Here is a 12,637-nt window from a genome sequence, read left to right as displayed (position 1 = left end):
GAGGGTTTATGTGTTCAAAGAATTGAAATGAGAGAAGGCAATTCCCTTCTGGTCCAATCTTCTCCCTAACCTTTGGTTTCGACAGCAGTCCTCTTGGCCTATGGAAGCATTGGCCTTCATTTTGTAGGCCAAGTTTTAATGCTCTTTGTTTTATAGCTTATAGAGCCCCTAATAAGGAAGTGTCCATGTCATTAGATTCATGATAATGACAAAGCAGATTCTGAGGGTCCAGTTTGGGGTAGTCTCAAATATTCCCAGTACAAACCCAACTTCTGTGCAAGGAGATATGGTGGGAAATGTTCAATTGTTTCCTGTGTAACTTTTTTCTCCTGTGTTCACAGATCCCTTTAGAGAAGAATGCCTCCTAAAAATGCTTCCTTTGTGACTGAATTCATTCTAATGGGGCTAACAGACTTACCATATCTTCAGCTCCCTCTGTTCTTCCTGTTTCTAGTCATGTATGTGATCACTGTGTTGGGAAATTTGGGCTTGGTAACTCTAATCCTGCTGAATTCACACCTGCACACGCCCATGTACTTTTTCCTCTTGAATTTGTCCTTCATAGACCTCTGTTTTTCTTCTGTGTTTACACCCAAAATGCTGATTAACTTCACATCAAAGACAAATGTTATCTCCTACAGCGGATGTATGACCCAGCTCTTCTTCCTCTGTGGTTTTGGTATTTCTGAATGTTATATGCTGACATCAATGGCCTATGATCGCTATGTGGCCATCTGTAACCCACTTTTATATAATGTTGCCATGTCCCCTAAAGTGTGTTTCAGCCTTATGCTTGGTTCATATTTGATGGCATTTTCAGGTGCCATGGCTAACACAGGGTGCGTGCTGAGACTGAATTTCTGTGATGCAGCCACTATTAACCATTATTTGTGTGACATGCTCCCTTTACTCCAACTGTCATGCACCAGGACTTATATCAGTAAGGTGGTGCTTCTCATTTCAGTAGGCATTGATATCATTGTGCCCAGTGTCACCATCTTTGTCTCTTATGGTTGCATCCTGTCCAGCATCTTGCGCATCAGCTCTCCTGAGGGCAGGTCCAAAACCTTCAGCACCTGCAGTTCCCACATATTTGCGGTTTCTCTCTATTTTGGATCTGGTGCATTTGCGTATCTTAAACCATCTTCTATTGGGTCTGTGGATGAGGGAAAAATCTCTTCTGTCTTTTATACCAATGTGATTCCTTTGATGAACCCCTTCATTTACAGCTTGAGGAACAAAGATGTTAAACTTGCTCTGAGAAAAACCCGAAGTGGGAGAACATTTTGATCTGAATCACTGTCCCTGCGTACAGTTACAGGACTGGTATATTCGATTTCTTTTGTCAGAATAGTTTAGTGGGAGTGTTCATATCCTGTATCTTTGTTACCACCATGATGGAAATTTTATTTTCCTGTCAGTTTGTTTCTAATATTTTTTGGTGGTTACAGTGACAAGGTAGGGCTCCCCAAGTCCCTCCTCTGCTTCAGGGAATCTGGGATGGAAACTGTGTAGAGGTGTGGAAATTCTCAGTGTGTTAGGGTATGTACTCCCCACCAACTGAGAGCCTCTTTCTTCTTGTTCTGTCTAGGGCTACTCGTCCAGGAGACTCTAATTCCTTGAGAGCTATATAGCTCATATAGTTCACCAACATGTTGCTATAGCCAAATTCATTACCATACTTGAATATGAACTTGACTAAGTGGTCATTGAGGACAACCCCAGTCCCAGGATCAAAGGTGGAAGATTGGGTGTCATTTTTAATGTTGCAAGTGACTATCTGATCCTCAGTGAAGCCCAGGATGCCCTTGAGGGGGTCCTCTAATGCCTGCTTCACTGGCTTCTTGATGTTATAGTACTATGCACCTTTCTTCAGGCAGCAGCTCAGATCCACAACTGACACTTTGTGGGTGGGGACATGGAAGGCCATGCCAGTGCGCTCCTTATTCAGCTCAGGGATGACCATGCCTACAACCTTGGTGGCATCAGTATAGAAGCAGGAATAATGTTCTGGGAAGCCTCTCAGCTATCATGCCACAGTTTCCCAGCTGGGCCTGGCAGGGTCTTCTTGGTGGCAGTTATGGCATAGACTATGGTCACGAGTCCCTCCATGATGCCAACGTTGTCATGGATGACCCTGGCCAGAGAGGCCAAGCAGCTGGTTCTGCAGGAGGCATTGCTGACAGTCTTGAGAAAGTTTTCATACTTCTCATGGTTCACACCGATCCCAAACTTCAGGGCATTGGTAGAATGGGTAGAGATGCTGATCTTCTTGGCCCCAGCTTCAAGTAAGGCACAGCCTTCTGCCTTGGACTCCACAGCATACTCATCAGCAGCATCACCCCATTTGATGTTGGTGGGATCTCAGTCCTGGAAGAGGTAGGTGGCTTTGCATTGACGACAAGTTACCTGCTTTTTGCCTTGACTGTGCCTTTGAGTTTTCCATGGATGGATTCATACTGGAACATGTAGGTCATGTAGTTGAGGTCAATGAAGTTGTCCTCGACGGCAACAGCATCCACTTGGTCATGGCTAAAAACAGCCCCGATGACCAGCTTCCCAGTACCACCAAATATATTACTCCAACCTTTACCATCTTGTCTTTGCGATGATGCTGTCACTGCACCAGAAGATGTGGCTGTGTGTCTGACGGAGGAGCATGAAGTCCAGTTTTTTTCCAATTTATTTATTTTTTTAATTTAATTTTATTTATCCATTTGAGAGAGAGAGATAGAGAGAGAATGAGAGGGGAGAAGGGCAGAGGAAGGAGCACCTCCCCATGGAGCTGGCGGCACGATATGGGACTCAATACCTGGAATCCAGGATCATGACCTGAGCCGAAGGCAGTTGCTTAACCAACTGAGCCACCCAGGTGCTCCTGTTTCTAATTTCTTGATAAATCTTCCTTCATCATCATTTTCACAATGGCTTCTCCTTTTTACCTCTTTAACCATTTACAAATAACATTAATGAATAAATTTATCTCTGTTTTTTACATTGTCATTATGGATTTGTTTTTTTTCTCCTGGAAGGGATAAACAGTTCTGTAAATGATCATGTAAAGTAACAGTATGACAATCTTGTACCCATGGGGGGTTTTTTATACTGTGCTATTGGAATCAGAATCAGATATCTGTACTCCTGTCTGTATACCTCCCTGGCCTTCAGTGTGTCTCCTTGAAATGTCATTGTTTCACAGATACAGCAGGTTCCAGAACATTCATGAAATATAATCCACTTTTCAGCTAAATGCTACATGTTAAACGCTTTTTGGCAGAGGTTTCATATTTACCATAGGACACATGAGTGATCCTTAATATGTATTTATTGCATAGACATGATACTGAAGCTGAGAAAAATTAATGAATTACATCATACAGCTAATTAAGGAAACATCTAGATAAAGTGTAGCCTCCTGATTTTAAGTCTACTGCTCTTTCAAATATACTTTTTGTTTACTTCATTTTATTATTTTATTTTTAGTTTATTCCAATAATCCTAAATATGAGAACATTTTTTATTTTGAAAGTTGACAGTGCTTTGTTGGCTTATACATAAATATCCCTCAGGGTAATGGTTGCTTTAGAGAAATATTGTGATAGATCTTTTTCTTGTCCAAGAGAAGTCCTATTAGGCTAGTTGAGAGATGATTCATTGAAACAATGAGCTTTTTGCAAATTAGATAAAAAAATATTTTAGAATGTTTTCAAGTACTAGTAATTCAGAGATGAGGGCATGGGAGAGAAAGGAACCCAGCACCAGACGTTAGGCCAGGACCCAAAACTACATGGACAATAAAAAAATCTCTCTGTAGGAAAGGACTATGAGGTTTAAAACCACCTTTCATCTGACTTTGTCTCCTGCTCTCCAGAGTACTGCAGTTCCTCCCAACCCCACCCGGTATCTATATAGCTGTGATAAAATTTACAATGCACAATGATCCTGCATTAGGGAATGAAGGCCAAAAGGCCAGATTGGTCTCCACATTTATGAGGAAGCAGGAACACAGAGGACATGATCTTAAATCATGTTTGGTATTCAAAATTCAAGTCAAGATGAAGGGATTTAGAAAGAAATGATGGAGAAAAGACATCTCTTTTTGTGACTCTTCCTTTCTAGAAGGCTCTAGAAATAGTATGGAGACCACAGAATTTCTCTGGGTAGGATAAAAGCACAAGGCATTTGCTATTTAAACCAGGTGATGGGTATTAAGGAGGGCCCATGTTGTGATGAGCACTGGGTGTTATATGCAAATAATGAACCATTGCACACTGCATAAAAATCTAATATGTACTATATGGTGGTTACTGTTATGCCCGAGTGTTGTGTCTGAGAGACCACCAAGGAGCCAACACCGATGTAGTCACAGGAGGGTTTATTTGACAATCTTAAGCTTGGGCCCAAGTATACCCAACACAGTGGAGTGGGGACTTGGACCCCAAGTCAGATTACAGTCAGAGTTTTTAAAGGCAGAGTAGGGGTGGACTCTGCGGTGGGTGAGGACAAAGGGGATATTCAGAAGGGCTACCAGGGTAAAGAAGACTGTCAGGATATTGGAGGCCTGGTTATTATCAAGCCAAGGTTGTTTTCCCCTCTAATGGGGCACTAACATGAAGACAGTTGGGAGTTTCCTGGTGGAATGTCACATTCCTCCTATCAAGCATCCTTGTTAGTGATATTTAGCACTGGGACATTTGTAAACTGAGGGAGACTCCTGTCTTGCAGGATTGTGGTTTCTGCAAGTTAACTATTTGTTCACACATACTACTGAGGGTAGGGGAGCGGCTGGAGAGGGGGCGCAAGATGCCAGTTTTTGCTTTGTCAAGATGGCTGTACTCATGTCAGGGCTAGACTCGAGGTGGGTACAGCTTTGTTTTTCTTGGCCTCCACATATCCCCCTCTCAGAGGAACCTAAGGAAGGACCTACTCATGGGTCCATGCTGGTCTCAGCAACAAGTTCCAGTGGTTGATATTGCTGTCTGAGTACCATGAGTTGAATTACACTGACTCTGTCTTTGACAAGAGTAAGTAGTCTATTGATAATGCAGGGTAAAGAGGAGACAGGGAATAATGAGGGTTACTTTTTACTCCCTGCACTGGTGTAAGAAGAGGGCATAGTATAAGTAACATTAGTGGGGTACGTGAGAGTGGTGCAGTCTCAGCTTTAGAGGATTGTCCTTGTCCAGCTGGCTCTTCCCTTCTGGAACAAAGTCCTTGAGAACGGTGTCTGGGTCAGCTGGCCGGATGTGGGTGTAGTGGACCCAGGGAGTAATCCCATCAACCTTGAGAGCAGTGGGAGTGGTCAGGATCACGATGTAGGGTCCCTTCCAGCGAGGCTCCAAGTGGAAACACTTGTTGGCAGCACATCCAAACCAAGTCCCCGGGTTGGTAAGGATGTGATTCCAGCTCCATCTCTGTCTCCATCTCAGTGTGGGCAGTTAGGATCCCTGCATGGGCTAGACAGACTGTAATGCCTGCAGTGACTGGAGTACAGACTGATCAGTCATACTTAAGGAGGAGGACCTGATACCCTGTCACTCCGGCATTTATCATCATCCGGTCTGGCAGAGTCCGGAGAAGGCCCTGGATAGCATGAGTGGTGGTGAAGATGAGATTTTGACTCAAAGTCAGTTTACTTGCATCCTTGATCAGGAAGGCCATGGCAGTAATTATGTGGAGGCAAGGGGGAAACCCAGCCGCTACTGGATCTAGTTTCTTGCTAAGATAGGCTACTGGCCTTTGCCAAGGCCTCAGAGTCTGAGTCAAAACTCCTTCAGCCACCCTTGCCTTTTCATCCACATACAAGTGGAAGTGCTTGGTAACATTTTAGATGGCCAATGCTGGGGCGCTCAGTTAGGCTATTTGTAATTCCCAAAATGCTCCTTCTATCTGGGGCTGACTGACTGGCAAAAGCAAGATCGTTTAAACAAGCCATCGTGCAACTTCTCTGAAGTTTACCTCAAGTTGTCTAGCTTAGGTAAACAAACATTTAAAGACAATCAAACCTAGAATTTAACATCTATAAAGGTGTGTTAATGAAACATAATTTTTCTCTCTAGAATAACCCTCATTTCCAGAGATAGCCAAATCAGTACTAATTTATTTGAAAAAAAAAGTCCAGTTTTAACAAACTTGGCCTAATTGTTTACATAAGCTCAGCAAGAACAGTGAGTGTGATCATATAGGTCTTTTGAATCTGCTTTGCTGGAACTTCTTATAAGGAATCTTCTAGGTTGAAGTTTTAGTAGCCTCTCCGGGCCAGAAGCCAAGCCACATACTTGCCATCAGACATGCCTGCAATACCTGTCAGATTTGGGTGAATTGCTCTTCCTGAGGTGCCCAAAGTATCCTGAGGTCCCTGAACCTGCCTGGAAGTGACATCCTTTACTCACCTGGTGAGGCTACTGGGAACTCTGTAAGCAAGGTATCAGGCTAACAGTTCCAAAGGGCTTTACAGCTCCATATTTTATAAAGTCAACCTTAGTTCCTTTAAGCTGTCTGGTCATATCTGAATCTTTTCAAATATGACATTCCAGTCAAAGCCTTGGTAAAATAACCAGTGTTTCCAATGGTGTCCTGTTACAAGGAGAACTTATGCAATTGAACTTATGCAAATGACTGATTGCCAAGGAAGAAAGAATACTTGCTGAGACATTTTGGTTTTCAGAGGGTTCAGATAGAAAAGTTGAATGCCTTGATTTGTTTACAAATGAGTACTTTTACATCTCTGTAAGTTACAGATAACTTAAGAAAAAGTTTCCCTAGTCTGGGAGAGCAAACATTACAGAACCAGTAATGTTTAAAATAAGAAAACATTAAGAGACACAACATTACAATCTTTCAGTTTATCTGGTCTCATGTTACTAATTCTGGATTACTCCGAATGCAGCTTTATTTCTGTAAATTCTTACCCATTTCAGTTCCAGGATTTTAACACATCAAAGACCTGTATTTGTCCTGAAAGTCTCCCATACAAATTTTCTTTAAGGTGGAATTCATCTTACAAGAGAATTAAAACAATTACAAATGACAAAAACTCAGAATAGATATGGTTAAATTACCAGGTGATGACCCTTATCAAAACATTAAAACTTTAGGAAATATACAGAAGCTCTAGAGTAGTTACAGCATTTACCCAAATGCCATTTACCCTTATGCCAAGGTTTAACATTGGTTTAGCAGTACTTACTGAGTAACTTAGTATACCAAAGAAAAGCCTATGAGTCAAAGAGATCTCATTTACAATTTAAATCTTGTCAACAATTGCTAAAACCTTAGAAAGTTTTAAAACACATGCCTAAATATAATTAAGGATGTTAAACACCTGATAAAACAAAACATAGAAACTGGGTTTTCTGGGCAGGCAAAGAGAAAACCATAACAGATAATTAACCTAAGAAAACTTTGCCTTTTTAAACAGAGAGAAAACCAGCTTTTTTTTTTTTTTACCAGTGTCTTTCCTTTTTTATTTTTATTTTTTTAAATTCTTAAGCATGCAGCCTTAAGATAGTGGGTTTACTGGGTTTCCCTCCCATTGTGAATGATGTCGCAGACAAATGGAGGGGATTCTTTCAGATGTTGTCCTGCTTGCATCCCTGGCAGGAACTTAGGAGCGTCTTAGCTAAGGTCTGTCTGTATAAGCCCTGGACAAGGCTACTCCGTGGAGTAGATGACCGTTATGCCATATGATGCCTCATGAGACTCAGGGTGCAGCCCACTCAGACTCCATAGCTGAAGCAATGGAGCCATACAGACAGATTCACACAGTCAGGCAATCTTCAGATTCAGAAAGTTTGGACAACCCCCCTATGGGTATTCCTGGCTAATGGGAGGTGATCAGTCTCTCCACCCAATCTTTACGAATGGGTCTGGCTCAGACAGTGGCCCTGGGGCTTTCCTGCTCTTCTTGCTCCTTGACAGTGAACAGGGAAGGAGCCATGGTTCAGGAAGCACTGAGGATGGTCTAGAGGCCAGTCATGCAGGCCGCATGCACGTTGGTGCAGAAACACAAGAAGAGGGAGATAGAAGAAACAAAGTGCTGCCAGGAGGCAGAGAAAGTTTTAGAGCTCATCAACTCCAACAGAGGAGCAGACACCATGTTTTCCCACCAGCAAGGGGGGAGAAGTTAAGCAGTCCATGTTGACAGAGAAGACAGGAACTTCCCTGAAACAAAGGGAGTCTCGGCAGCTGCTTGGGAATATTACTTACAGTCTCCGTCTTGAGTTAGACTAACCCCATTTGGCTCCAGTTATAGCCATTAACATGGGAAATGAGTGAGGGAGAAGCCCCTACATCTATTAGGAGGAACAGAGAGAAGAAAGTCAGAGTCCCCTTACTCTCTGCTTCCCCTATTTCTTCAAACACAACAAACAACACGATAGACAACAAAAAGACAAGACAAACAAAGACAACCGCAGACCCAGCGGCCCTCCTGGGGCCATCTCACATTAAAGGATGGTCATTTAGACAAGTAGAAAGTCTGAAATTTCCCTTTTATACATCTGTCTGTGCTCAGGTTATGAGCTCTTTCCCTAACATCCGAGAAGTGGTCAATCATCAGAGACATAGGGGATGTCTATCCTATCACGTCCTCAGTCCACAACAAAACAAATACACTTACAACAATTAACAAGAACACACTTACAAAGACAAACAACCTGGAGTGGCCTGAAGACAAAACTGGAAGGAAGTTAAGCCCTGACCGCAACAGCAGCCAGGCCTCCAGGCAGGGCCCGACTGCAGCAGCAGCCAAGCCTCCGGGCAGGAGCAAAGGGATGTCTCCCAAGACCCTCCCAGTCAAAGGCCCACCACACATCCACTTGAGCCAATGTCAACTCCCATACTCAGATTTGGAATTCCTACAGGTAAAAATGCAGATTGGAGCTCCCTGAAGGTATGTGCGCAAATATTAAAAAAAAAAAAAAAATGAATGCACTCACCAGCCAGTGTAAGACCCTCTGCGTTGGGGTCCTAAGAGTCTCACAGATCTCACTGGGGCCTCCAAATGTTATTCCCAAGTTTTCACGTCTGAGAGACAACCAAGGAGCCAACACCGATGTAGTCACATGAGGGTTTATTTGACAACTTTTTAAAAATTTCTTTTCAGTGTAACAGTATTCATTGTTTTTGCACCACACCCAGTGCTCCATGCAATACGTGCCGTACCTAATACACACCACCTTGTTCCCCCAACTTCCTACCCCCCCGCCCCTTCAAGACCTTCAGATTGTTTTTCAGAGTCCATAGTCTCTCATGGACTATTCCAATTTCCCCCAAATCCCTTCTCCTCTCCATCTCCCCTTGTCCTCCATGCTATTTGTTATGCTCAACAAATAAGTGAAACCATATGATAATTGACTCTCTCTCCTTGACTTATTTCACTCAGCATAATCTCTTCCAGTCCCGTCCATGTTGCTACAAAAGTTGGGTATTCATCCTTTCTGATGGAGGCATAATACTCCATAGTATATATGCACCACATCTTCCTTATCCATTCATCCATTGAAGGGTATCTTGGTTCTTTCCACAGTTTGGCGACTGTGGCCATTGCTGCTATAAACATTGGGGTACAGATGGCCCTTCTTTTCACTACATGTGTATCTTTGGGGTAAATACCCAGTAGTGCAATTGCAGGGTCATAGGGAAGCTCTATTTTTAATTTCTTTTTTTTCCCCAACCCCTCCCCCATTCAAAGGTCAACTGAACTATTCATTGCCAAGAATGGAAAGAAAATTGCTGAAAATTATAGCCCATGAATGAAAAGCAATCAAAAGGAGGAAGCAATTTAATCCCACAGGTGGGGTTTGGGAGAAGGCAAAAAGAGGACTGAAGCTTTGCACAAGTGGGCATGGAAACAATAGGACCATCAAATTTACTTTTTAAATGACAACAATAATGCTTCCAACTAAGGTTTCAGGCCACAATATTTTTAATTTCTTAGGGAATCTCCACACTGTTCTCTAAAGTGGCTGCACCACTTGCATTCCCACTAACAGTGTAAGAGGGTTCCCCTTTCTCTACATCCTCTCCAACACATGTTGTTTCCTGTCTTGCTAATTTTGCCCATTCAAAATGGTGTAAGGTTGAATCTCAATGTGGTTCTAATTTGAATCTCCCTGATGGCTAGTGATGATGAACATTTTTTCATGTGTCTGATAGCCATTTGTATGTCTTCATTGGAGAAGTGTCTGTTTATATCTTCTGCCTCTTTTTTTTATATGATTATCTGTTTTGTGTGTGTTGTGTTTGAGGCGTTCTTTATAAATCCTGGATATCAACCTTTTGTCTCTACTGTCATTTGCAAATATCTTCTCCCATTCCGTGGGTTGCCTCTTTGTTTTGTGGACTGTTTCCTTTACTGTGCAGAAGCTTTGGATCTTGTTGAAGTCCCAAAAGTTCATCTTCGCTTTTGTTTCCTTTGCCTTTGGAGACATATCTTGAAAGAAGTTGCTGTGGCTGATATCGAAGAGATTGCTGCCTATGTTCTCCTCTAGGGTTCTGATGTATTCCTGTCTCACGTTGAGGTCTTTTATCCATTTTGAGTTTATCTTTGTGTACGGTGTAAGAGAGTGGTTGAGTTTCATTCTTCTACATGTAGCGGTCCAATTTTCCCAGCACCATTTATTGAAGAGACTGTCTTTTTTCCACTGTATATTTTTTTCTGCTTTGTCGAAGATTATTTGACTATGGAGTTGAGGGTCCATATCTGGGCTCTCTGCTCTGTTCCACTGATCTATGTGTCTGTTTTTATGCCAGTACCATGCTGTCTTGGTGATCACAGCTTTGTAGTAAAGCTTGAAGTCAGGTAGCATGATGCCCCCTGTTTTATTTTTCTTTTTCAACATTTCCATAGCGATTCGGGGTCTCTTCTGTTTCCATAAAAATTTTTGGATTATTTGCTCCAGCTCTTTGAAGAATACTGGTGGAATTTTGATTGGAATGGCATTAAAAGTATAGACTGCTCTGGGCAGTAGTGACATTTTAACAATGTTTATTCTTCCGATTCAAGAGCATGGAATGGTCTTCCACCTTTTTGTGTCTTCTTCAGTTTCTTTCATGAGTGTTCTGTAGTTCCTCGAGTGCAAATCCTTTACCTCTTTGGTTAGGTTTATTCCCAGGTATCTTATGGTTCTTGGTGCTATAGTAAATGGAATTGATTCTCTAATTGCCCTTTCAGTGTTTTCATTGTTGGTGTATAAGAAAGCTACTGATTTCTGTACATTGACTTTGTATCCTGCCACGTTACTGAATTGCTGTATGAGTTCTAGTAGTTTGGGGTTGGAGTCCTTTGGGTTGTTCATATAAAGAATCATGTCATCTGTGAAGAGAGAGAGTTTGACTTCTTCATTGCTAATTTGGATACCTTTTCTCTTTGTTGTCTGATTGCTGTTGCTAGGACATCTAATACTATGATGAATAAGAGTGGTGAGAGTGGGCATCCTTGTGTTCCTGATCTCAGCGGGAAGGCTGCAAGCTTTTTCCCATTGAGGATGATATTTGCTGTGGGTCTTTCATAGATAGATTTGATGAAGTTCAGGAATGTTCCCTCTATCCCTATACTTTGAATCATTTTAATCAGGAACAGATGCTGGATTTTGTCAAATGCTTTTTCTGCATCAATTGAGAGGACCATATGGTTCTTCTCTCTTCTCTTATTGATTTGTTTTATCACCTTGATTGATTTGCGAATGTTGAATCATTTTTGTAGCCCAAGGACGAATCCCATTTGGTCATGGTGGATAATCTTTTTAATGTGCTGTTGGATCCTGTTTGCTAGAATCTTGTTGAGAATCTTACCATCCATATTCATCAGTGATATTGGTCTGAAATTCTCCTTTTTGGTAGGGTCTTTGCCTGGTTGGGGGATCAGGGTAATGCTGGCTTCATATAAAGAGTCTGGAAGTTTTCCTTCTGCTTCAATTTTTTGAAACAGCTTCAGGGGAGTAGGTGTTATTTCTTCTTTGAAAGTTTCGTAGAATTCCGCAGGGAATCCGTCAGGTGCTGGGCTCTTGTATTTTGGGAGGTTTCTGATCACTGCTTCAATCTCGTTACTAGATATCAGTCTATTCAGGTTGTCAATTTCTTCCTGGTTCAATTTTGGGAGTTTATAGATTTCCAGGAATGCATCCATTTCATCTAGGTTGCTTAGCTTATTGGCATATAACTGTTGATAATAACTTCTGATGATTGTTTCTACTTCCTTAGTGTTCGTTGTGATCTCTCCCTTTTCATTCAAAATTTTATGAAATTGGGCTTTCTCTCTTTTCTTTTGGATTAGTGTGGCCAATGGTTTATTGATCTTACTGATTCTTTCAAAAAACCAGCTTCTAGTTTCATTGATATGTTCTATTGTATCTCTGGTTTCTACCTCATTGATCTCTGCTCTAATCTTGATTATTTCCCTTCTTATGTGTGGAGTTTGTTTGATTTGTTGTTGATTCTCCAGTTCCTTAAGGTGTAGAGACAGCTGCTGTGTTCTGGATTTTTCAATTTTTTTGAGGGAGGCTTGGATGGCTATGTATTTCCCCCTTAGGACCGCCTTTGCTGTATCCCATAGGTTTTGGGCTGAAGTGTCTTCATTCTCATTGGTTTCCATGAATTGTTTCAGTTCTTCTTTGATCTCCTGGTTGATCCAAGC

General features: G+C 41.9%; 1 protein-coding gene across 1 annotated transcript; it reads left to right on the top strand.

Moving 5' to 3' along the window:
- The first annotated feature begins 357 nt into the window (after positions 1-357).
- On the top strand, positions 358-1,290 carry LOC116599024 (olfactory receptor 145-like). Its single transcript, XM_032358632.1, has one exon. It carries the CDS (start codon positions 358-360, stop codon positions 1,288-1,290), a length of 933 nt encoding a protein of 310 aa, XP_032214523.1.
- Positions 1,291-12,637: the final 11,347 nt, after the last annotated feature.

Source organism: Mustela erminea, chromosome 9, assembly GCF_009829155.1.
Source record: "Mustela erminea isolate mMusErm1 chromosome 9, mMusErm1.Pri, whole genome shotgun sequence".
NCBI classification, from domain to species: Eukaryota; Metazoa; Chordata; class Mammalia; order Carnivora; family Mustelidae; genus Mustela; species Mustela erminea.
The sequence above is the reverse complement of the archived record's forward strand: the minus strand, read 5'-3'. Positions and strand labels throughout refer to the sequence as shown.

Bases quoted from the DNA above. Each gene is read 5' to 3' on its own strand.
- LOC116599024 (XM_032358632.1), top strand. From the start codon at position 358: ATGCCTCCTAAAAATGCTTCCTTTGTGACTGAATTCATTCTAATGGGG.